Source organism: Castanea sativa, chromosome 9 (assembly GCF_040712315.1).
Source record: "Castanea sativa cultivar Marrone di Chiusa Pesio chromosome 9, ASM4071231v1".
Classification (NCBI taxonomy): Eukaryota; Viridiplantae; Streptophyta; class Magnoliopsida; order Fagales; family Fagaceae; genus Castanea; species Castanea sativa.
This window is the reverse complement of record NC_134021.1, coordinates 19,018,198-19,044,642: the sequence shown is the minus strand read 5'-3', so window position 1 is coordinate 19,044,642 and position 26,445 is coordinate 19,018,198. Positions and strand designations below refer to the sequence as shown.

The 26,445-nt window shown below is 33.6% G+C and overlaps 3 protein-coding genes across 7 annotated transcripts; 2 read left to right on the top strand and 1 right to left on the bottom strand.

Moving 5' to 3' along the window:
* Positions 1–537: 537 nt before the first annotated feature.
* On the top strand, positions 538–5,373 carry LOC142610283 (putative inactive receptor kinase At5g58300). 3 transcript variants are annotated; one of them, XM_075782062.1, is made up of 4 exons: positions 538–677; positions 900–990; positions 2,861–4,189; positions 4,616–5,373. In XM_075782062.1, exons 3-4 carry the CDS (start codon positions 2,935–2,937, stop codon positions 5,242–5,244), a joined length of 1,884 nt encoding a protein of 627 aa, XP_075638177.1. In that variant the 5' UTR covers positions 538–677; positions 900–990; positions 2,861–2,934; the 3' UTR covers positions 5,245–5,373. The 3 variants fall into 3 exon arrangements, with proteins under 3 accessions (XP_075638177.1, XP_075638179.1, XP_075638178.1); XM_075782064.1 differs by lacking the exon at positions 538–677 and adding an exon at positions 779–830; XM_075782063.1 differs by lacking the exon at positions 538–677 and having other exon boundaries at positions 854–990.
* An 829-nt stretch (positions 5,374–6,202) lies between these two features.
* On the bottom strand, positions 6,203–13,141 carry LOC142610284 (uncharacterized). Of its 3 annotated transcripts, XM_075782067.1 has the most exons (16): positions 12,801–13,141; positions 12,684–12,726; positions 12,314–12,589; positions 11,417–11,461; positions 11,261–11,323; positions 11,106–11,168; positions 10,938–11,000; positions 10,750–10,812; positions 10,507–10,569; positions 10,347–10,409; positions 10,189–10,251; positions 9,953–10,015; positions 8,648–8,707; positions 7,979–8,119; positions 7,142–7,237; positions 6,203–6,864 (listed from the first exon to the last, which is right to left on the bottom strand). In XM_075782067.1, exons 3-16 carry the CDS (start codon positions 12,557–12,559, stop codon positions 6,403–6,405), a joined length of 1,554 nt encoding a protein of 517 aa, XP_075638182.1. In that variant the 5' UTR covers positions 12,560–12,589; positions 12,684–12,726; positions 12,801–13,141; the 3' UTR covers positions 6,203–6,402. The 3 variants fall into 3 exon arrangements, with proteins under 3 accessions (XP_075638182.1, XP_075638181.1, XP_075638183.1); XM_075782066.1 differs by having other exon boundaries at positions 12,684–12,827; XM_075782068.1 differs by lacking the exon at positions 10,347–10,409 and having other exon boundaries at positions 12,684–12,827.
* Positions 13,142–21,935: 8,794 nt separating this feature from the next.
* LOC142608978 (ubiquitin-conjugating enzyme E2-17 kDa-like) lies at positions 21,936–25,460 on the top strand. Its single transcript, XM_075780628.1, has 5 exons — positions 21,936–22,124; positions 22,358–22,481; positions 24,217–24,344; positions 24,474–24,578; positions 25,015–25,460. Exons 2-5 carry the CDS (start codon positions 22,412–22,414, stop codon positions 25,156–25,158), a joined length of 447 nt encoding a protein of 148 aa, XP_075636743.1. The 5' UTR covers positions 21,936–22,124; positions 22,358–22,411; the 3' UTR covers positions 25,159–25,460.
* The last annotated feature ends 985 nt before the right edge of the window (positions 25,461–26,445 follow it).

The window sequence follows — 26,445 nt, the reverse complement described above, 5'->3', positions numbered from 1 at the left end:
AAAACCCATATTGACCGGGCGGTAATCCAACCAAAATAGTTTATTAATCAATTATTTAGCAGTTGTTACTAGTAATTAACTAATTATATAACCCCAACAGTTGTATTCAATTGTTTGGTACCTGAAAAAATTTAGGAGATTCCAGGTTTAATTTATCACATTGGTGTATGATATTTTTGGATGTCTCACGTACAAAAAAAATTGTAGTCTTCAAATAACTCAAATGAGATATCAAGATTCAAGCTCGACCCACACCAAATATTTAATGTTGTATTAACATGATGATAAAGATTTATTAACATAGAATAGGTCGAAAAATTATCCTTTTAGAAAAAGTCTAATAAAAAAAGACTCCGACACCGCTTGTTTACCTAAAATAAAAGATAATAATAATTAATACTTTATAAGCTGCATTAATTATAAATCAAAGAAGGAGAAAAACAAAACAAAATGGTGGAGCTGTGTTCATAATTGTGTGGCATTTGGGTTAGTCTCTCTCAGCTCTCTAACATTTCACAACCGTTGGAAGAGAGAGAGCAAAAAAAAAAAAAAAAGAGAGAAAGAAATGGACAAGTGGTTTAGAAGCAGAGGAATTACGTTGTTACAATTTACAACATCGAGATCCGTGTAGTGAGTAGCTCACTGCGTTAGCTTGACGAAGAAGCTTCGATATTAAGGTTAGCATAGCAAAAACCTTTTTTGTGAATCTGTGCTTGCTGGCGAATCTGAATCTGAAACCAACAACAACAACAACAAACGACTACTAATGTTAACTACAACGACTTCTTTTTAGTCCACAGCGTGTTCCTGAAGAAATGTCGTTAAAGCTTGTACTATCAGAACCATTTTAATATAGTACTCTCTCTTTCTCTCACTCTCGCTTCCTTGTGATCTTTCAGCTCCGAGTCTTTTCTCTCTCATGAGCCTCGGATTCGGATTAAACTAGTTCTTCTCATGGACGGTTCGGTCTGGCATTCTTGTGAATTCGAGGTTTGAGCTCTCTCTCTCTCTCTCTCTTTCTGTGTGTTTTTGTTGATTTAGTAATTGAAAGCTTTGGATTTATTAGATAGATGAAAATTTAGAATGAGGTTCTTTTTGAAGTAGTTAGATCTAATTGTATGTTTGAGTTCCATTAGGCATTATGCATTCAGTTTTGCTTTACATGTTTTCGATTGTCGGTTGGCTTAGAATTAGATAATACTCTTTTCCATTATGTTCCAGAATCAAAATGTTTCAATTAAAATCCTTAATTTTCCATGAAAACAAGCTGTTTCGATTATATACTTTGTTTTACATTTCATAAGGAGTCTCGGACAATGAGCTTTTTAAGCAACTTAAGTCCATGTGAATTTGAAGCTAATTGCTGAGAGAAACGTAGTCTTTTCAACAGATCTGTTATGGCATGGCTTTGTTCATCTTCATCTTCATCTTCATCTTCTTCTTTTTTAATTTTAATTTTAATTTTAGATTTTTTCTTTTTTTGGTTAGTCTTCCATTGCTGGCTCCAGCTGGTATTCATTTTTCTTAACTGAATTTTCTCGATTTAGTCAACGGAAAAGGACAAAGGAACCTTAATTGCTTACCTTCTATACAGTTTTTGTTTTTACTCCTAGGCAAAAACCATGTGCTCTAAAAGTAGAAGATAATCCTCTCATTCTCCTTTTTTTTTTCTTTACAATATGACAATTAATAGATTCATTCAAGACCACAAAAAAAAAAAGTGGCCTATTTATCCACCGAATAATATGCTATTGATTTCAAGAACATCCTTGTCAACTCAAATCTAAAAACTGGGGTGAACCTGCTTTTGGGACCAAAAATAGTCTTGACTTCCTGTTCTGTTTTTGTCTAATTGACAATTGAAAAATCTGTCTTACATTTCAATATTATTTTTAACTTTTTTGTCAAAGGTCTATATTTTGAGCACATTATTTTTTTTGTCCAGATTCCATTGCATGAAACTTCTTTACGCCTTGAAAGGAAAATAATAATAAAGCTGAAAAAGGAATTCTTTCAGCATTTTGCATTGGATTCTTTAATGCTTTTGTTTTCTCTTTTGTTGAAAAAGAATTATGCTTGTGCTTTTACTTTTTTTGATGATTATAGGTTTAGATAATATTGATTAATGTTTTTCTGTACTTTTTAAGTCTTTGACTTTTAATCCAAAGATAAAGGCATGGTATTGGTACCCGAGGCAACAATGTGGCCCTTTGGAGCAAAGCTTCCATACAATGCTTCGGTGCACTGGACAAGAAATAAGAGTTACATATGGTCATTCTAGGACAAGTGGTGTTCGCGTCGCTTAGTCACAAGCCAAACTTGGATCTTTCATTGTCAAATATGCATAAAGGGAAACCTTACCTTTTCCTTTTCCTTTGTGCTCAATCAATATATGAGAAGTCATGGAAAAAGAAATTGAAAACTTTGCAAGCATTTGGAAAGAATACTCTTTTGATGAAATAATTATTCTCACTATTTGTTTGTGTTTAAGTTACTTAGTGCTGAACATCTAATCGTTTTCTCTCATAACACTCAGATGGCCTTACATATCTTCCATGCTAGCACTGAATTTTATTTGTCCTGAAGTTTTTAATATTTTACTGCAGCTACTCAAAGTGGCTTCTTTTTTGTTTTTTACTGGATTCTTTTTGGCTTAGAGCTGAGATGAAGATAAGTTGGAATTTTCGATTGAAAATCTTTTGAATCTTTGGTTTTATGGATATTGCTTGCTAAAAATGGATTTCATAGTCATTCACTGTATTTTTTAATTATCACTAACTGCTTAGCATTATTGTTTACTAGTGTTAAGAGGAGAAAATGATTCAAGAGCAATATTCTGAAAGCTTTTTTACTATGGCAGGGGATAAAGAAGAATTGCTGAGATTTTAGAGTCATAATTAATCACCTCACTAGACCTTCCAACAAACACCACTTATGAAGCTGCAAATAGTTTTTGTTGCACTACCTTTCCTGTTGCTCCTTTCTCTCCTTCCTCAACATTTAGCTGACCTTAATTCAGACAAACAAGCCCTACTTAACTTTGCTTCTATTGTTCCTCGTGGTCGGAAAGTCAACTGGAATCCTGCTACCCCTGTCTGCACTTGGGTTGGCATAAATTGCACCCGGAATGGCTCCCGTGTGGTAGCTGTTCGGCTCCCCGGTGTTGGACTTTATGGTCCAATTCCAGCCAACACCCTTGGAAAGTTAGATGCACTCACAATCCTAAGTCTTCGATCCAACCTCCTCAATGGGAACATTCCAACTGACATACTTTCCCTTCCTTCCCTCCATTACTTATACCTTCAACACAATTTTTTTTCAGGTAGTATTCCTTCTTCTTTCCCTTCCCAACTTATCTTCCTTGATCTCTCCTTCAACTCCTTCATAGGAAACATTCCAGCCACAGTTAACAATTTAACAAATCTCACTAGCCTGAATCTCCAGAACAACTCTCTCAATGGCTCAATCTCTTATCTCAACCTCCCAAGGCTTAAGAAATTGAATTTGAGCTACAACCACCTAAATGGTTCAATACCCTCAGCCCTGCAGAAGTTCTCCCCATCCTCATTTGAAGGGAACCTTATGTTATGTGGGCCACCTCTTAATTCGTGTCTTTCAATTTCACCCGCTCCTTCACCTTCCTCCACTGACTCAACTGCCCCTAGAGGTGGTTCCAAAAAGAAGTTAAGTACAGGAGCTATCATTGCAATTGCAATAGGGGGTTCTGCAGTTCTGATCCTTTTACTGGTGATAGTGATATGCTGTTTAAAGAAAAAAGATGGTGAAAGCAGCAGCGGAACAAAAGGAAAGGGTGGAAGAAGTGAGAAGCCCAAGGAGGAATTTGGGAGTGGGGTGCAAGAGGCTGAGAAGAATAAGTTAGTTTTCTTTGAAGGCTGTTCTTATAATTTTGATCTTGAGGATTTATTGAGAGCGTCTGCTGAAGTTCTAGGAAAGGGGAGTTATGGGACATCTTATAAGGCCGTTTTGGAGGAGGGAGTAACAGTGGTAGTGAAGAGATTGAGAGAAGTGGCAGTGGGGAAAAGAGAGTTTGAACAACAAATGGAAAACGTGGGGAGGGTCGGTCCGCACCCAAATGTTGTTCCTCTTCGTGCTTATTACTATTCCAAGGATGAAAGACTCCTGGTTTATGACTACATAGCATCAGGCAGCTTTTCCGCATTATTGCATGGTATGTACTTTCCAAGTATCTTCTCCAATTTCATTCTGCTTTCCTGAATTATATATTTAAAGAATGATAATCCTATGATTGCCTAACCTTCTTTACCATGTAACATTTTTAGACTCTCGAATGTTAGAAGCATACTAAAAGTAAATTGCTTCCTTTTATTTAATGCTATTTGGCACCACTGGTTGTAACTTAAAATATAAATCATACTCTTAATCTCATTTAACTTGAACATTGGAATTTTCAAGTGCTGGATCTTTTTTTCCTTCCCAATTAGTGATTCTTTGATGTTTTGAGCATCATACAATCACAGGGTTAAATATTACCCACTGTTGTCATTTACTGTTTTTTGCTAGAATAAGAAGCAGATATAAGACATGATTATTCTCAGTTGTCACTTTGTCACATTCGTTAATGATATGATTACAGGAAACAGAGAAAGCGGAAGAACTCCACCAGACTGGGAAACCAGAGTAAAGATTTGCCTTGGAACTGCAAGGGGCATTGCCCACATCCATTATGCAGGTGGTGGGAAATTTATCCATGGCAACATCAAGTCCTCCAACGTCTTCCTCACACAAGACCTCAATGGCTGCGTATCAGATTTTGGTTTGACTTCTCTGACGGTTTTGCCTACCGTCCCAACTAGGAGTGCAGGCTACAGAGCTCCTGAGGTGATCGAAAGTCGAAAATGTACTCAAAAATCTGATATTTACAGTTTTGGTGTCCTCCTCCTTGAGATGCTGACAGGCAAATCACCAGTCCAATCATGGGGACAAGATGACGTGGTTGATCTTCCGAGGTGGGTGCAATCCGTTGTACGAGAGGAATGGACTTCTGAGGTATTTGATGTAGAACTAATGAGGTACCAAGATATTGAAGAAGAGCTGGTGCAAATGCTTCAAATGGCAATGGCCTGTGTTGCAAAGGTGCCAGACATGAGACCCACAATAGGAGAAATTATAAGGATGATTGAGGATATCAGGCCATCTGATTCAGAGAATAGGCCATCGCCATCAGAGGGCAAGTCCAAGGGCTCAAATATTGAGACCCCATGATCGCCCTCCCTTTGCCCCATCAATAATCTCAAGTTTTTACCCTAGAACTCCATAGGCTTTAGCTGCATAAACTCCCATATAAAAACCTTTTCTAACTCTATGATATGTGCAACTGCGTGATTCTTTTTAGGGCATTAGTTTAACAATTAAATTGTCTAGCATCCGTTTCTCAAAAAAAAAACAAAAAAAAATTTGTCTAGCATCAACCCCCCCCCCCCCCCTCCCACCCTCCTCTTTTGTGATTATTGTAATAATATTGCTTCATAAAGATAATAAGTAGTTTTTTTTTTTTTTTTTTTATGAGAATAATAACTAGTTGACTATATATGAATGTTCATAAAATTGTTCTATATATATGTGCTGATCCTCTTCCATTCACATGATAGGTTGTCCTAAATTGTTTTGCTAAGAAAAATCGATCACATAATGGCCAAGACTTGAAATTTTAACAAATGAGCAAAAAAAGTATTACAACAAATTTTAGATGTTAAGTTGCTATTGATATGTAAAAAAGTAATAATAGTAGTGTGCCTAAATTATAATCAGTGACAGTTTGCCACCTAAGATTTGTTGTAAAATTATCAAGAATAAAAAATTTCTTTAAAGCATATCCATATGTACAATATATATATATATATATATATATATATATATATATATATATATATATATATATTCACGCATGTCCATATGTACAATATGAAATGTGTTGACCAAAGTGGACCGAAATGGATAAAGGTGGACCTAAGTGTACAAAATATACCGAAATGAAATGTTAGCTGAGTGGCTCAATAGAAGCATAGCACCCGTAAATACTAAGCTTTAAGTTTTAAATATTATATAGATGGGGTCATAAGTTATCACATTCAGCCTATTCCACAACATCTTCATTTGCACGCCCAAGGACAAACTTTTGAGTTTTGACCGTCTAGATTAAGGGTTGAGCTACATTGTTTCTGCTTTTCAACAAGTAAAATAATAACTCACTTGGCCATTCCACTAAAGTTTACATCCTCCAAGAATAAAACAAAATGATACCTATGCAGGTATTAAAGAATTGGCCAAACTCGGCCCATCTTTGATCAATAAATGAGAACTGTTTCTTTCTTGTATAAAAGAAATATATGGTCAAATCTAAGCTAATGTTAAGATAGATTGCTAATGACTAGAGTTTTTGTCGATCAAGTCAGCACCACTAACATATTTAGCAACAAATGATATTAACCGAAATGGAGCGCCAATCAGGGGAGCATCTGAAAACTCTACCACAGTGTTTTCATCATTATTAGCAGCCTGTATCCCTAAATCCCGAATTTCATTCTCATCCAATGAAATTTGCACAATTTCTCCAGGCTCTTCAGATGCAAAGGAGCTGGGAATTACTGAAGCTTGCTCAACATCCACATTATCAGTATCACCACTGATAGTCTCAACCTGAATCGGAACAATTTCACCTGACTCCAACTTTTTGCCTGTTACAGATAAATTCTCATTGGACTCCAACGAGAAATCATCGAATCTGGCAGTTTCAGCAATTTCAACCATCTGATCAGACACAGTGGCTGAAGGAAGACCAGCTGTTGGACTTTGTCGATCAAGCTCAACATACAACTCATTCACCTGAGAAGGAGAAAAAGAAATAAAACTATACCAAATTGCAATGGAGTCTAACCATCACTCGTAGAATGTTAAAACAGTAAAAATGCTTTCACCAAAATAAAGCTTTAACCCGATGTCAATCAGTCTAATTCTATCCAACAATAAATAATTGGGTAGCTGCATAGCATAACTATATCCAAACCAAAATCACCAATCAATTAAGTGATTAACATTACACATTAAGACCATATATGAAAAGCAGTACACTACAGCAACCACAGATGGGTTTGTTTATTACCTTCTCAACAAGTTCTGCATTTTCTGTGATCAGTTTATCAACCAGTGCACATGCTGCTTCCATCTGAGAGTTCAAGTCCTCATTTTCAGAAGTGATCTAAAACAACACAAAACGCAGTTATTCTTCCTTCCTTTTTTGTAAGGAGTACTTTGCAAAAATGTTGGAAGGCTAAAAACAAAAAAAAAAAGACAGAAGACCTATTATTTAATCATTCTTTGGAGAAAATACATGACTACAGACCTCATATTCCTATCATGCTTAAGGCTAATAAACATAAAGCATGACAGAATTAGATTGCCCTCCCATTTAAATCCTCCAATTTTCCCCAATTTTTAGCTAGATGTGAGACACCTGACAATTATTTGTTTTTATTTTATTTTATAAGTAATGAAAAATTTATTGAAAACAAAACAGACCCAAGTACACTAGAATTGTAATAAGGGAACAAAACAATCAAGCCCAAATTACAAAAATCCAGCAAGCCAGAAATTGAAGAACATGAAAAAGTTTGTAAAGCTAAACTCCACTCTGAGTAAAAGTATGTAAGAAGAACAATTTAATCTCGAGAATGTAAAGCTCACATCTCTCAAAGCTTCTAGCATCCCATTCCCTCCAAGTACACCACTATGCAATGTGGCAAACACCTCCACAAACTTGGCATTTATTAGTTTTGAGTGATTTATATGTGTTTTTTTTTTTTTTTTTTTTTTTAAGGCCATTGGATTTTTTAAATATCACAAGTTTTACACCTGAATTAAAATGGGAGCAAATTGGAAAATTATATTGGGAGGGGATCCTTTCCCAAATATGACAACCTAATGAGTACAAGAACGAAACCTTTTTGAGTTCATCTGATGTGCTGGTAGAGGACATACTGCTCTCAAGATTTTGGATTTGTGATTGCAGACCAGATATGATTTCCATCAGTCTTTGATTTTCTTGCAGGAGATTGTTCCTGAATTCTTCTACCTCCATTACCTGTCAAGCTTTGTTTTTAATATCCCTATCAGAACAAATGCAGAGCTCTGCTGTGGAATGGTCATGACCATACGATAGAATGTACATGGAATAAAGAAACAAATGCTTTGTTTTTTATTTCCTTCTCACTAGTGGAATAAGTTAAAAAATTATCAATGTGGACGCCACAATTAAACAAATTCTGTGGATAAATTAAGGCAATTTCACTACAAAATATGAGAAGCCTTTCTGTTTAATGCCACCACCTTTATGCTGATTGGAAGTTTGGAACCCAAAACAACAGAAACAGGCTGACTTGGTTCTCTTCTTTTTGGGTGGTCTGCCTGACTCGGTCAAAATTTGACTTTACTAGGCTCATAAGATATAAGCAAATCAGCAGACAATTAACTTATACTAGTTCTCCTACCCACTCAAGAAAAACAGTAAACCTACCCACTCAAGAAAAAAAGGTGACCATATTCACACGTGCCCTCAGATTCAATAAGCCAATTAAATTGAGAAATTCATGAGAACAACGAAGCTATGTACCTGTGCCTGTAGTTTAGCGACATCACCATTCAGATTTGCAATCATTTCTTTGGTTGAATTCTGAAAAGGAAACGCATCACTGCCTTTAGAAAGTTGCAAACAAACCAAATATGCACAAAGGTAAGGCATTGGAAAACGTATTGTTGATATAACCTTCAAACATAATTTGCACAAGGCATAATAAAGATAAGAAGAAATATAGAAAGAAACATATCAAGAAATAAAAACACAAGAAAAAATTCTCTGCTTTTCCATCAATTTTTTTTACAACCAAATAGTTTACCCTACCACATTTAAACTCATTAATTAGTCGAAATATCTGTCAACCAATAATAGGCATTAGATATTGAAAAATTTGATATCCATACCTAAAACCATAGTTGTCATTATCATATCATGTGTAAAAAGTTTCGTATCGTATCAGCATATTGTAAGTGCTCATAAATCGTACGATACAGTGTGAGTATCGTATGAATCGTATCGTATCGTATCGTACAATTGTACGTATTGTACAATAAAAAGACAAATACTTTAAAATGAGATTTTTTGTTAAAATTTGTAATTTTATTTAAATCTAACAAGTTGTTAGACTTGTTTTAAACACAAAATTATTAGGTTACTTAATTTAACCTAATAAAATAACATATTCATAAGGTTTTTTTTTCCCTCTTTTTCTTCTGCAAAATTTGGATTACACAATACACACTTACACTTCACTTTAATATTTACAAATTTATTTTCTATACTAAGAATAAGATACTAATTGAAAATATAATTATTTTTCTATTTTTTTCATTATTGTTATAAGTCCAAGAAACTAGAATGCCAAGAAGCTTTTTTTTATATTAAAATAAAAAGAACAAGAAGAGATAGTGAATGTTAATGACGATGAAGAAAATTTTAATGAAAAAATAAATTTCAAAATGATAACATGTTGATAGCATTGACTTAAATGGGGTTGATTTTTCGGTTTTTGTAATATATTATCACTTTTGAATTTAAGCAATTTGAATGTGTATGTCATAAACACGTACTAGTTTGATTTATTTAGTTAATTTGTTAAATATTATTACATAAGTGATGAATAAATTAGTCATTAACTGAACTTATTCAAAATTTATAATGAATATACCCTTTATATATGTATATCTACAATTTTTTATAAATTTTATTAAGTATTTGTGTATCTTACGATACACAATACGATATAATACATGATATGGAAAAATAAAAAATCGATTCACGATACGATTCACGTTTTGACAACTATGCCTAAAACTTGAATAAAAATTAAAAAGTGATTACCTCGTTTGAAATCCAAATCTCTTTTTCTCCCTCCAAGTGTTTGACTTTTTCCTCTAAACTTGCCTGTGGAACATTGTACCAGTAATTTTATCATTGAACCCCAATGCTCTTGGACATACATTACAAACATACACATGCATACATAAACAAAAACCCAAAGAAGTGGTATACAGTCAACCAATAAGTGGAAAAGATATTATTAGGCCAGAACAAAGTCACAAGCGTAAAATAAGTACCCCTTTTGAGCTCAAACTTGCTCTCTCATCTAGTAACTGATTGATTTTCTCCTCCAACCCTGCCTGCATGTAGCATAGCATTCAATTTCTTTGAATTGGATAGTTGATCAGAAACAAATCACTATACCAGAACAAAGTCATAAAGTATAAATAAGTACCCCCTTCGAACTCAAATTTTCTATCTCGTTTAGTAACTGGCTGATTTTCTCCTCCAACCCTGCCTGCATGTAGCATAAAATTCGATTACTTTGAATTTGAATGGTGATCAGAAAAAAATTTATTAGACCAGAACAAAGTCATGAAGTATAATAGAAGTACCCCTTTTGAACTCAATTTTGCTTTCTCGTCTAGTAACTGGTTGATTTTCTCCTCCAACCCTGCCTGCATGCAGCATAACATTCGATTACTTTGAATCGGAAAGTTGATGAGAAACAATTTGTTTTAAATAAAAATAAAAGCAAGTATAAATGCAATGCTGATGGGGAGTGAATTGGAGGCAGACATATGTGCTCTTAAGTCAATAATTGACGAACTTCACACTAACTCTATCACTCAACTCACCTCTTTACTAAGCAAGTAATTTTTTTCATTCTGTAGTTGTACAATTATCATTCCTTGACCAGCCTGCAAATTATCAAGTTAGATAAACCAGCTTGTAAACAAGTATAGAATAAATATATAGTCACAAGGTGAAAGGAGAAATAAAGACTTAAAATTTTTGATAAGTAAAAGACTTAAAATTATAATACCTCTTTCTGTATGTATGAATTATTATCATATTGTAACTGTTTGATTGTCTCTTCTAAGCTAGCCTGTGAAAAAATGTGAAATTTCAATAAAAATTTAGAAGCACATCTACATAAACTTCCCAAAATATTTAATATTCCAATTTCTTGAGTAAATTTAAATGATATTACCTCTTTTTTTATGAGCGATTTGTTTTCATTTTGTAATTCTTTGACAGTCTCTTCCAAGGAAACCTGTAAAAAGAGATACAATTTTGATAATGAAATGCCAGAAAAAGAAGCAGACTTCACCAGTCTTTCTTGATTAAAAATTTAAATTGCAATACCTCTTTCTTTATATGCAAATCATTTTCACTTTGTAATTGCTTAATTATCTCTTCTAAAGTAGCCTGTGGCAAAGACAATCAACTTTCACATCACAGTATAATATCAAATCAAATTCCAGGAAATTACATAACATAATTTGGCATATCTGCCCTTACCTCCCTTTGGAGACTCTGTTGTTTCTCAGCTTCCACTGAAATGGACTGCATACCAACATTTAAGAAAAAAATGCTAAACTGAAAAGCCATGAAACGATAGTAGAAGCAAAGCAGGAAAACTCAAAGGATTGTGAATAAATGGACAATCGCAAAATGAGTAACACACATTGTCTCTGCCTTCTTTGATATCAGTCAGCGTACATAGCAGAAGGTGCATATTACAAACCAAATTATAAGAGGCGCATTAATTTGGATGATGAATAATTGAATTAACCTCAATAATGCTATACTCCGTGGAAAGTTACATAATTGTCGCAATAAACAACTTCATGATTTATTTATTTATTTATTATAACATAAGAAAACTTTCCAAAGAAAAGCCCTTTGGACTCGCCTTTACCCACCAGCGATAACCAGTTGTCAGGTAATCCGGGAGCATTACCCCTGACGGGCTAACATGATATTTCACTTTGACAATTAACATGCATTTTCGGTACCAATACCGACAATAAAATTTCAACCGAGCCTTTTTCACTCCTAGAATACCAATCCTATTTTACATTCCTCATTAATGAATTCTTTATTCTCATTCACTTGCTTCTTAGATCTTAATTTTTACTACACTTACGGCATTTGACAGAACGTCCAGTTCGGTGCTATATTTGTTGTTTGTAAACAAGTGATATAATCATATAATACGAATCTAAAATCGCCAAAAACATATCATTCAATTTCAAGAAACTTGCTTAAGTTTCTGAGATTGATAAACGTTTCTTTCAATCAACCAAAATTGCATAGCATAAAAACCTGATTGCAATCATTCACATACATATATACACATAAGCATATACGATACAAGAACAAGTAAACCTAATGGAAAAAAAATTCCAAACTTACTGTGCCATTGAGCAAATGTCCATTGAGATCCACATTCAAATTTTGCACATCACTGCCATTGTGAGCATCAGAAACTTGAACATGACCATCAACACGATCATCTTGCCCATTGCTCATATGATTATCATCCAAACACGAAGCTGGTTCTCCAGAATCGATATCGCCAGCTCCTCCCACGCCTTCCGTAGCTTTGCTCTGCTTGTTCTTCTTCTTCTTCTTCCTCTTCTTCTTCTTCTCGTCCTCCATTTTCTCTCAAATTCTCAAAACTCAAAAAACCTGTGTGAGAATAACGCAATGTATAGCTCCGTGAAACCCTAGCCCTATAAATCAAAATCAAAGCGAAACGAAACGAAACGATTCAGAAACGTACTGCACAGATTCAATCCGGTGCGTTTTGAGCTGATTTGAACAACCTTCAAAAAAAATAAAAGTGACTGTTATAAATTTGTATTTGGTAACGATCAAATTGCAGTGAGATTTTTATTACTTTTGGAAATATCTGATTGTCTTCTTCAGAGCTATTCAGCGTGCTCGCACGTTTTTTGCGTTTATTGCAAGTTTGTGATTATGCAGATCGGACGGTTGTGATGGGTTTGTTGTATTTTTGTTTAGTGGTCCGTAAAGTAGGGAATTGCTTCTTATTGAAGATGATTACTTGTTTAACGGTGATTGGGTATTCGAGTCACGAGCGTGTCTCGATCGATACCTGTTGCGGAAGAAATACGCTACGATCTTCAAGAATGTGAAAGAGGTGCATCTGCATGTGGGAGCCACGTGATCACCGACACAGCTCCGTCGAAGGAGGGCATCAATCTTTCCTCTTTGGACAACACCACCGTGCCTACCCACCAAATTTATGTGTCCGTGATTTTTTTTTTCTGGTAAAATATTATTTTTGCTTTTAAATTTTATCAAATTGTTGTTTTTTATTCTTAAACTTTAAGGATTTTATTTTTTGTTCCTAAATTATTAAGAGTTTATCGTTTATCCTTAAATTATTGAAAATGTCTTATGTATGTTCTTAAATTTTGACAAAAGTTTATTTTTCATCTTTAAACTATTAAAAAAAAAAATTATCCCAATTTTTGTCTCTAAACTATTGAAAAATCTTTTCACAAAGTTTAGGAATGAAAAAAGAATTTTTTAAAATTTAGGGACAAAAAACAAACCTTGGTAAAGTTTAGAAATTAAAATAATATTTTACTCTTTTTTTTTCTCTCTCTTCATAATTCAATAAGGTTTTATTGACAGCTTTTAATCTTTGAATTTTCCTAATTACATTTTTAATGTTATCTTGTTTATTTGGATGTTTCCCTCTATATTTTTTTTCATAAATATTATATAAAAAAAATGTATTTCTCTAATATAACTATGAATATGAATAGGGGTGTCAACTGGCTGGTGAAGCTCTAGTTTAGTGTCAAATCCATTGACCGACTTCATCACATTGACATTTATATATTTTGATAAGAAATGCTGCAATTTCATTAATTTGTTTTAAAAAATAATACATCTTGAGTCAAAACAAACTCAATAAGTATGGGGTTATTCTCAATCCAAGTTACAAATGTGTCTAAGCTTTTGGCATATTGTGACAGGAGATGGGCTGGTTTATTTCCATTCCGTCCAACCTGTTGTCAACCAATATGATGAGCTTCAAAATAATAATTCAATTGGTTAAACCCATGGATTATTGGTTGAAAGGGAGTGGCAACAACATGCGAAAGTGAAACAATGGCAGTATGGCACGCGAGAGGAATGACAATGATAGGGGAATAAATAAGCGATTGGGCAAAGTCCTTTTAAATGGATAAAATTTCTTGGATTTCAATGTGGGAAACCTAATGCTGGACCTTATATGATCAGGTTTGTTGATTTATGTTGAAGGTCTAGTTCATTGGGTGTATGTCCACACTCCACCCCCAAAGGCCCTAACTACGAAATTGGTCAATTTTCCTCAACTAACTTATATTTTTTTTATTAGACATATTGAAAGCTGAAATAGTGTAAAACATTATTGTTTGTTTAGACCCTTAATTTCAAAAACACGACTTAATTGTTTTTATTCTAATTTATTTAAGTGCAGAATAAGAGTAAATGATACGCAATAACCGAAACAAGTCTCCAAGCCAAAACCACAAGCAACAATAATAAAGATAAAGCTTAAAAAATAGGGAAAGAAATGCAAACTTAAGATAACACAGAGACGTGTTATCAAAGAGGAAACCGAAATACTTGGTAAAAAACCTCTTTGCAGCCCTCCAAGCTAAAATTGATCCACTAGTGAATAAAGTTAGAGTACACTAATATCAAAAGACCCTCCAAACCTAATCTACCCAATGTACTTGAACCCTCCAAGTTCCAACTATCAACAGGCTTCACCGAGTCTTGTCTTCACTAGTTATCTAAATCCCGCAATTAGCTCCAAATCGCATCCGTCAATCGATGGCTTCTTCTAATACTTCCTACACGCACCAAAACTTCACTCAGCACTCAGATTGGGTGATGTAAGTGTTTAGGCTAAGAACTTCTTAATGATTTGTAATTGGAGAGGTAGAAGAAGAGGAAAATTAAGAGAAATTGTGTAGATGATCGTGGGTTCACAATCTCCAACTCTTAAGTGCATTGCTAGGGTTTTCTCTCTCAAAAACTCTTTACAATTTTGTAGGCAATGTGGGCTTATATAGTGTGGGTAAGGAAATGAGAAAAACGTATTTCAAAAAGGTTTAGGAAGTGAGTTTCTCAGTTCACTCACGATTTGGCTTGAGTCACAAAGTGACTCGCAAAAACCAGTCTAGCATGAGACTGTTCAAATTCTAGCACGTGCTTCTCACGTGGCCTTTCACAGGTTGTCCACTCGTGAGCCAATCACAAACTTCACTTTCTTCACAAATCTTCTCCAAATTTTCATACTCAATCCTTACATTAAATTCCACAAAAAATATAAGGAAATGATTGAACAAAATACAATCAAATTTGACACGAAATTAAAGCTAACAAACATATAGTTGTAATCACAACTTTACATATATTAATGATAATCAAACCCATCAGGAGTTCTAATACCGTCATGTTTTAAGTGTGTGTTTGGATGAACTTATGTTGTATATTATGGAGAAGCACAACTACACATAGTTAAAAAATGATGTTTTGAAAAGTGTCATTGTATTTTAAGATGGAAATAAGCTCATTCAAATAAATTATTAGCTATAAAAGTAAACAAGGCAATAGTAGAACATCCTAACAACAAATGGGAGTAAAAGGGGTATATAAGATATCAGAATAGCAAAAATCAATTAATATACAAAAACAACAACATTGATCCTCTTCAGCTAGTCATCAAAATACTGATCACTGTGACTCTTCTATTACATTACATTTCTGAGAAGTTCATTCTCATCATGATCGATCTGCTTCCTATGATAGGTTGTCAAAATCATAGAGAGACCATGTAAAGAATCCGGAATTTATTACCCTAGTTCGTACTTCACTTCACTACCTAATGTAGCCCCCTCATTTAGGTTGGTTTTTATTTTATTTTGAGTTTTGACACGACTATTAGATTGATAAATTTTTTACCAACGTAAACCAACAATTCTCGAGTCTTTTGGCTAAATATTGCAAAAAATTAAGTTTTTTGGTATTACAAACACTGTTCAAAGTTATTTGGCAAAATGAGGAAAGATACTGAATTTCGGTAACAACATTGCCAAAATTGCAACAAAAAGTATGAGAGAGAAATAAACTATCAGGTGATGGCAGGATTTATATTTTGGTAATCTCATTACTGAAATTCTTGTTGCCCAACTTGCTATCCAGAAGTGTGCCTGAAAGGTGGAGAGCTCAAAGGAAACCAATTGTGGTAATTAAGTTGTTGAAATTGTAGGGGAGTGAGGAGAGAGAAAATATGAATTGTGGCAACCAAGTTGCTGAAAATGGAGGGAAAAAAAAGAAAGAAACCAATTGTGGCAACCAAGTTGCTAAAAATGGGAGGGGGAAAAAATCAATTGATTTTGACCAAGTTGCCATAAATGGGAGGAAAAAAAGAGAGAAAACCAATTGATTTTGACCAAGTTGCCAAAAATGGGAGGAAAAAAGATAAAGAAAAAAAATAGAATTGTGGCAACCAAGTTGCCGAAAATGGGGAAAAAAAAAGAGAGAAAACCAATTGTGTAATGGGAGGAGAGAGAGAGAGAGAGAGATATGTCCAGATAAAAAAAAAATTGGAGGAAGTGAATCACCTCAATTCTTCCTCTCTTCCTCTGACACTTATTCTCTTCTCCACGCACGTTGGAAAATATTTGTGATCATTCCCAATAAAACTTAGTCTACTAATATAATGAATCTCTATGGATTCTTATTCTTTTTTGTCTTTTCTTGTTTTTGGTTAAATCTTTTTTGTCTTTTCATTTCTCTCTTTGGTTATAAAATGTATTGTTGTTGTTAATATTGTTTATATGACTATGATTATGATTATTGTTGTTATTATTATTCAAATTTTAGATTAATGAAATTTTTATGGTTAGGATTACAAGAATTTCAATTATATTTGAAATTTACCATAATAAATTGTAATAGTCACCCTACATGGATTTGATTATTTTGTAGTTGATATTTATGATTATAAACTTTTCATATAAACTTATTCATGTAAACTTTTCAATATTGTTGTTATTTTGTGTTTATTTATTATTATATGGTTGTGTTTTTTATTGTTGCAAGTGTTACTCTATAATTCTCACTCTTTCGGTTGGTATCACAATTGTGGTAAGCATCTGTGGGGGTACAAGTGCTTAAATAAACGTTTGGGTTTTAGGCCTGATTAGTTGGTACAAGTCTGTTCAATCAGGGTCTCTAGACCCACAGGTCAGCCTGCACTATAATGGTCCAAGGAGTTGTCCGAGGAGGAGTATCTCCTAGGATAGGTCCAGCAAAGGCCCTGGGACTTGCTAAACGGTTTAGAGGCAGAATTCTGGAAGATCTGTTGGGTAAAGGTGTGATCCAAGCACCCTTTAGAAGTAGGAACGTGTGAGAAATATTTGAAGAAAAAGCTGCTACCACCGTATTAAAGGCCTGCATCTACCTTCCTGGCTGCATTAATGGAGAAATGACCTCTGAACAGTAGAATTCAGCATTCCAGCTATTATTTGAAGACTTTAAGAAAGTGGTGGATGGGACAAGTATCTAGGAGAAAGATTTGTGTTACACGTGGATGAAACAGGGAAGAAGAAGAAGGATATAAGAAGACGAGAGAGGAAAGAAGTGGGGGATCTTCTTTTTTGAAAACTAAAAATTGTACTCTTTTGCTTAGAGAAAAAAAGGCTATACAAATTGTCATCGGCTTACGTCCGAGGAGGGTTTTCCGGTCACATTCATCTATCAGTTGCATAGACTGCGGCATTCTAGTCTGTTGATCAACTTCCAATATCTCAAACCTAGGTTTCAAACTCATACTCTACAAATTTCATTATATAAGGCTCTTTGGACCTGAGCCCATCGTTTGTTTTTGGGTCCGGGTACAAATTATGCACTTACAACATCTCGACTCTCTAATTAAATTTATGTACGTGTTTTGTTAATTTTAAATTATTTAATATTATTTATTGTTATTATTATTATATGACCACAAAAATTGTAATAAATTGTATTATTGTGAGTTTCTTTCAATTTTATTATGAACTACAAGCATTGTAAATCATACTTAATAATTAGCATAAAAACTGTAGTAGTCACTATATATTAATTTTATTATTGTTCTTTTGTTTTTGTTTAGGATTATATTTTTTTAGAAAATATTTATGATTATCTGATTGTGTGTTTTTTTTGTTCTTTTTTTTTTTTATTGCAAGTATCACTCTATAATTCCTACATTCCTTCACTTCATATTGCGATTGTAGTAAGCGTCTCAGCCCCCTAATTTAATTGAAAATTATTTTCTTTGTTTGTAATTTTTTATATAGATGGTTTGTAAAAAATATGATAATAGATAATAGATAAATATTTCTAATATCGTACAATTTTCATTATCATTATTATACCTAAAACTTAGATTTTTGATTTAGGAGCATATACTTTTTTTTTTTTTTTTGGTTTTCTTACTTCATATTGCAATTGTAGTAAGCTTCTCAACCCCCTAATTTAATTGAAAATTATTTTCTTAGTTTGTAATTTTTTATATAGATGGTTTGTAAAAAATACGATAATAGATAATAGATAAATATTTCTAATATTGTACAATTTTCGTTATCATTATTATACCTAAAACTTAGATTTTTGATTTAGGAGCATATACTAACTTTTTTTTTTTTTTTTTGGGTTTTCTTATAGCATAAATATTTTAGGCTAACAAAGTAAGAATTTCTTTAAGTAAGAATTTCTATATGAAATTTTAGGCAAGACACATAATTTAAAACATATCATACAAATCAGTTCATATTGCAAAACACATAATACAAAAACTATATTTTCATGAACAAATAATTTAACAAAAACAAGATTTTCATGCTTAGCTATGCCCCTAAAACATATCAACATGAATATTATAAAAAGAAAAGTAACTACTTAAGAGATGTAACTCACCTTGTAAGAGATAAAGATGGATAGGTATTTGTAAGTGTTGTTCTTTATAGTTGTTTGTAGAATGTATGACATGCATGAATTGAAAATGGTTGATAGAATTATGAGGGGAATATGAGTGGAGAAGAAGGCTGGTAGAATTTTTAGGGGAAAAAGAGTAGAAAATAAGAAACATGGAAACTAAAGTAACATTAGTGCTGTTTAAATAGGATACAAGTTTCGTATAAGTTAAATTCTTCTCTACTAATAGAAATTGACCAAATACAACACAGATCAAGATGGGATAGAATCTCTGCAAAAAAATCTTAGTGTCTTTGTTATTTTTGTTTATATTGCAAATCAATCATTTATAAATCTTTACAAATCCTGCAAAGAATCTTTGCAAAATTATCTTTTTTTTTTTTTTTTTTTACACCGTGCACGTCAATCAATTTTTCTTCCATAAATTTCTCCCATGCATAGACAATAATCTAAATAAGAATATCTATGTACTTTATCAATGTACTTTGTTTAAGAGTAGAAAATAAAAATCAATGCTTCAGTGATGGTGTATGTCTTTTATAACCAAAAAGAGAAATTAAAAGACAAAAAAAAGAATAAGAATCCATGATAGAGATTCATATTAGTAGACTAGGTTTTATTGGGAATGATCAAGAAATATATTCCAAAGTACTTGGAGAAGAGAATAAGAGTTAGAGGAAGAGGAAGTGAGGTGATTGACTTCCTTCAATTTTTTTTATTTAGTTATCAAGACATCTCTCTCTCTCCTCCCATTTTTTGGTTGCCACAATTGGTTTTTTTTTTTCCTCCATTTTCAGCAACTTGTTTGCTACAATTCCTTTTTTTCCCCCTATTTTTAGCAACTTGGTTGCCACAATTCTTTTTTTTTTTTTTTTCCCTCCCATTTTCAGCAACTTCGCCAAAATCAATTGACTTTTCTCTTTTTTTCCCCTCCCATTTTCGGCAACTTGGTTGCCACAATTCTCTCTCTCTCTCTCTCTCTCTCTTCTTTTCCTCTCATTTTTGGCAACTTGGTTGTCACAATTCATATTTTCTCTCTCCTCACTCCCTTGCAATTTCGGCAACTTGATTACCACAATTGGTTTCCTTTGAGCACTCCACCTTTCGGGCACACTTCTGGGCAACAAGCTGGGCAGCAAGAATTTCGGTAATGAGATTACCGAAATTCAAATCTTGCCATCACCTGACAGTTTATTTATCTCTCATACTTTTTGTTGCAATTTTGGCAACGATGTTGCCAAAATTCAATCTATTTCCTCATTTTGCCAAATAACTTTGAACAGTGCTTATAACACCAAAAATACTTCATTTTTTGCAATATCTAGCCAAAAGACTCAACAATTCTCTCTTTTCAAAACAACCCAATAAATAATAATGGCAAATGTGATGCCCTTAATTGTGTGATTGCTTATAATTGGACTGTATATGACAACATGCGAGTTTGTGGTGATTTACTTAATTCTAGTTTAGTCACTTGCTTAAGGATACTTTGACAATTGTAAGTTCCCTTAAAAGTTGATTTTTCTCTCATACTTTTGACAAGATAATGCAGCAATAGATGCCTTAACAAGGAGAGCTAAATTGTTTTTTCTGCTTTTAGTTTAGATAAAATCTACTCCTTTAGACATTGTAATTTTGTTAATGCTAATTTACCAGCTTCTTAATAATACTTCAATAATTTTTTTCCAAAAAAAAAAGGTGTGTGTTCCACATCAGTATTGTGAGTCTTTTGGCTGAATATTACAAAAAATGAAATTTATTTGTGATATGGGTACTGTTCAAACTTATTTGGGAAAATGAGAAGAGAAGTGAATTTCGGCAACACCAATGCCGAAATTCTGAGAAAAAGTAGGAGAGAGAAATAATGTGACAGATGAGAAAGAGAAAAAGGAATTTTGGCAATGCTATTGCCGAAATTGGAAGATTAAAAAAAAAAGAAAAAAAAAACTGAATTGTGGCAAGAGTAATACTACAGCCACACGCTATTTTATCATATTTTTTACAAACTGTTGTTATGACCAATTTTTTACTGATTCTCATTAGTGCCTACCAACATCATTTTTTTTATTTACCAATAATCACTCATCACATCAACAGTTTATGAAAGTTTTTGTAAAAAAATTTGTAACTCTAGCATTTTGCCAAAAGTGAATGATTTTTTTTAAAAAAAAAATCAATTGTGACAATTGAATTGCCGAAATTGAAGGAGTAAAAAAAAAAAAAAATCATGATTGTGGTAAGATACAACCACACTTTTGGAGGACTAAAAGTGTGTATCTCTGTCATTTTACTCCAAAAAGTGTGGCTGCATTAATCTTACCACAATGAATGTTTTTTATTTATTTAAATCATTCACTTTTGGCAAAATGCTAGAGTTACAAATTTTTTTACAAAATTTTTCATAAACTATTGATGTCATGAGTGATTATTGGTAAATAAAAAAGGGATGTTGTTGGTAAGCACTAATGAGAACCAGTAAAAAATTGGTCATAACAACAATTTGTAAAAATATGATAAAATAACGTGTGGCCGTAGCATTACTCTTGTCACAATTTAGTTTTTTTTTTTAATCTTCCAATTTCTATCATTGCCGAAATTCCTTTTTCTCTCTCCCCATCCGTCACTTCATTTCTCTCTCCTCTCTCCTACTTTTTTTCAGAATTTCGGCATTGATATTACCGAAATTTACTTCTCTCCTCATTTTCCCAAATAAGCTTGAACAATACCCATACCATAAATAAATTTTATTTTTTGCAATATTCACTAAAAAGACTCTCAGTATTGAGTATTGTACCATGTAAATTTGCAATAAGCCCTGTTTATAAATTTTTTTTTTTTGAGAAGGGCCTGTTTATAAAACTTGTTTTTGTTAATAAGTTATTTATTTATTAAGTATTAATTACTATTAAACTCTCACTGACAAAAAGGAAGGTATCATGGTAAATAAAGGAGAAAAAGTTAAACAAAGGGGTTAAAAGAAATTAAATACAAGTTTAATAAATTATCAACAATAATTGGAACGGATAAGAAGGACAACGAGAAAACGGGTGTGTATTTTTATTTATTTTTGGGAACCATTATATAAAGCTGTCCAAAAGAAACAGCTTCACTCCTCTCCCTGATTCCTCATTCCGACACCGATCGAAAAGGGTGGGGTTGAGGAATCCACTAATCTTACCGCTTTTGTTGTGGATCGCGATTTCCCACCTCGCAGGTACATCCTACTGTTTATTTTCTATGCTTTTTTACACAGGTTTCTACCATTTTCTAGGTTGGACACCTCAAAAAAAAAAAAAAAAAAAACCAAACCCAATCAAATCTTGTTAGATATTGAAAGATATTGTTATTTTAACTCTAGATCTCCAATGTCGCACCATGAAATCGATACCGATTTTGTGTAATAAGGATTATTGTTGTCGTGTGTGTTGTGTACTGTTCATTTTGTAGGTCTTTGGCCTGGTAAAAAAATATATCTTCAAGCGATTTACCCGGTGAACCATCATGGCGTCGAAGCGTATCTCGAAGGAGCTTAAGGATTTGCAGAAGGATCCTCCAACTTCTTGCAGCGCAGGTATATTTCATCATTGCTCTCTTTTTATTTTTTATTTTACAGATTTTGATAGATTATCTGGGGTTTCTTGTATTTGTAAGTTACTTATGGTTTTTGCATTCAAGATTGGAACTTTTTGAATATTGAAATAAAAAAAAGATAATAGAAACAACTTGGGGTATGACTCGTTACTCATATGCTGCCTGTGGGGGGCATGGATTTTGTTAGAAGTATATGGTTAAATTTACCTTATCTTAATAGCTTAAGCTTTTGGGATAGTTGGTAATTTAACATGGTATTGAAGCAGGAGATCCTGAGTTTGAGAAGGCACGGTTGGAATTAAAAGTAATTGTATAAATATGACGTGGGGCTAATACAAAGTATAGAGAATAAATCAATGTAAAAGTGTGAAGAGTATAACAATATATACCTGCAACATTGTGCACGCGGCCTTGATTGCTTTTAATAAATTATCTAATTGAAGTTTTCTTATGCTTTTCTATACTAATGTGTCAAGTTGTGATTGGTTCATAATAAAAATAGCATCATCAGTGAACTCATGTGAAAGTGATATTACTCTCATCGTAAGTTGATAACTAATGAGGGTGTGAAATTGGGTGTGTTTGTAATATTGTTGAAGGGAATATTTTTTACTTGTCTAAGGGAGGAAAAATAACATAAATATCCTACTAGTATGGTGATTTGGGGGAGGTAAGGGGGGGGGGGGGGCAATTGCCCCCTCCCCTTGGCTCCGCCTATGTTATATGCCAACCTTAATAGTCATATAATAGATTTTATGGGTTCAGAGTCTATGCATAGGTTATGCGTACTTCCTGAACTGAAAGAAAGAAAGGTTTTTTTTTTTGGGGGGTGGGGGTGGGGGGTTAAACTTGGTCATTGAAGAAATTAATAATGACGAAAACAATTAATAGATCAACTGGGCACCATGCCTCATGACTCAACTAAATGTCAATCCCAATTCTTTTGGGTAAGCTAAAGAATACGTTCTTTTTCCATTCAGTCTTTATCTATATATGGTCATCTTCTCTATTATCTCTGTGGCTACCATGGCCATTGATGTTATTTCTGTGTAATGATTATATCAAATCTGATTACAGTAAATTGATAAAGATACGTAAAATTCAAGTTCTTAGACTTATTTAACAAAAAACTTGTTGACTCTGTGTGTAGTATGTCCGTCTTTATGGTTTCGGGTTAGATTTAACTCCTTGTTTGGTTTTATTGACACTAACTTAGTGAAGCTATTATTGTCTGCGAACAACATGGGGCAAGGGACACTAGATTGATTCATAATTAGTGAGCCTTGATGTAAATTAATCGCATTTAGAGACTTATTTCTGGTTCATACAATTAGTGTTTTAGCTAATCAATGCTCCATAAAGCATATGTTTGATGACATTAATTCACTTCATTGGAATTTCTTTATTTTTCAAACCTTTGATTTTTACTTGCCCGGAGACTCTTGTCATATAATTCTTCTTAGGTCAATAAAAACCATATGTAGGTCTCTGCTCTTCTCGTGTACTTGAACATTAATCACATGAGTGATAAAGTAGTTTTCGATTGTGATTCTCCTAGCATAAAAGAAAGTTGATTCTCCAATACCATTGGTTTTACTATTATGTTTATGATGTAAGTTCACTACCTGCTACGCATGTGTTCAATGATACTAACTATGTTATTCATCCAAACTTTTGTTGCAATAAACTTGGGGTTGTTTGTCTATATTTAACAGGTCCTGTAGCTGAAGACATGTTCCATTGGCAAGCAACCATTATGGGACCCACTGATAGCCCATATGCGGGAGGTGTTTTTCTAGTTACTATTCATTTCCCCCCTGATTATCCTTTCAAGCCCCCTAAGGTGAACTTTTTGTTTGTGCAAATATCATCTTGTGTGATCATGTGTTTGTTTGTTTGCTTGTCTGTTGTGTGAAAGGCTTGTTCTGTAATGTTGTGTGTATGGTAAGGATAACAGTCTTCTGTTCTTCAGGTTGCATTTAGGACCAAGGTCTTCCACCCAAACATCAATAGCAATGGAAGCATTTGTCTTGATATCCTTAAAGAACAGTGGAGCCCAGCTCTTACAATTTCTAAGGTTTGACTTTGTGCTAAACCTATGTTAATAATCTAGGTTACAGTTAATATCCTTATTCTCTAACCTGTAAATGGAATGCTCACAGGCATACACAAAAACAGCAGAAGGTATAATAGAGAAACGATAAAGAGAATGATTCTAATAGCTTTCCAGAACGCATTGTGCTAGATAACAGTGGTTTTATTTAGTTATTGATTTAAACCCCATTGTTTTCCTACCCGCTTTTATTTATTTATTTATTTATCTTTGGTTGCAAGTATTCATTTTTCAAGTGTTGAATGTTACTCCAAAAAGTGACTATACTTTTATGTAATGTTTTAACATGGAAATTTATGGCTCGGTAATTTCTATTCAGAATTTTTTGACATTGCCGTTCATGTCATGATGGGAATTTGACATTTTTTTGGGTACCTAATAAAACTTGGGTGCAAATCAGGTATTGCTCTCTATCTGCTCATTGCTGACTGACCCAAATCCTGATGATCCTCTGGTACCGGAGATTGCCCACATGTATAAGACTGACCGGGCCAAGTATGAAGCCACTGCACGCAGCTGGACACAGAAGTATGCAATGGGATGATGGTTACTAAGACAACAAATTTGGATTTTGGTTTGAAGAATGTGTTTAGTCATATTTTGTTGTCTCTCAAGTTGTTGTTTGTTATGTATCTTGGGGATGCTGGGAAGCTAGAAAGAGGGCGGAATTTAAGCATGTTGGTCAGAACACTGTTGTGAAATTGTATAACCAAAAGTGCAAACAGGTTATGCACTCTTTGTCTGAATTTGTTTGTTCTGGCAATGTAGAATAGTCAGTATTGCAAACGTTTTGAAGTTTCAAGTTTCAAGAAAATGAAGGAAATCAGTGTTGTTTTCAGACTCTCACCACTGGTTTCTTTATTAAATAATTGAAGCTCATATGCATGCTGGGTAATTGGTTTGACAATGTGCTTTTGGAATATTATTAAGCTGGTATAATCTACGTCATATTGATTGTATGCGAAATGATTATATGCTAAATGGATAGGATTTTACAATATCCACAGTGGAGTTACCCTTAAAATTAAAACTAGAAATGATCATGATCCTAGTTTTAGAGGTTAAAGTTTACAGTTTTTGCAAAGAAGATTTATACAATACAGTTACTAGGAATTAGTAAATTAACCCTTTGTTTGTTTTGAAGCAAAATATTTTCTTAAAAATATTTTACACATATTACTATGTTTATTTTGATGTAAAATATGGTCAACTGTAAAATATTTTCCGGTCAAAATGAAAAATCTGGCCAACCAACTGTAAAATATCTTACGCATAAAACAAGTGTAAAATATTTTACAAAAGTCACTTAGTCATCTCTCCCTACTCTCTCGATACTGTGCTTCCTCAACATCAATGTTTCCCTTCCACAAACTAGACCTCAACTGATTCATTCACCGGCCACCGATCCACTCATCAATGCCACTCACCACCGACTGCATTTCCATCGCTGTCAGCACCACCCACTAATTCACCTCCCTGATTTTTTTTTTTGCTCTTTTCTTTTTTCTATCTGATATCCTCCATGGTTGTCGACCCCACTGTGTCTTGGCCACCTCCACCGTTGTTGATTCATTCTTTTAATCTTAGTTTTCGTTTTGGTTTTGTTTTTTTTTTTTGTTTTTTGTTGCCTTTATTGCTGTGTGGCTTTACTGATTTGGGTTTTTGGATGGTTTATGGGTCATGGGTGGCTGGGTTTGTGGGTTGTGGTGGATGGCTATGATGTTTTGTGAGTCTTGGTGGTGGCTAAGTTGTGGGTTTTGGTGGGTAGCTGAAATGGTTTGTGAGTAGCTGAAATGGATTGTGGTAGTGACTCTGTTGTGAGTTGCAGTGG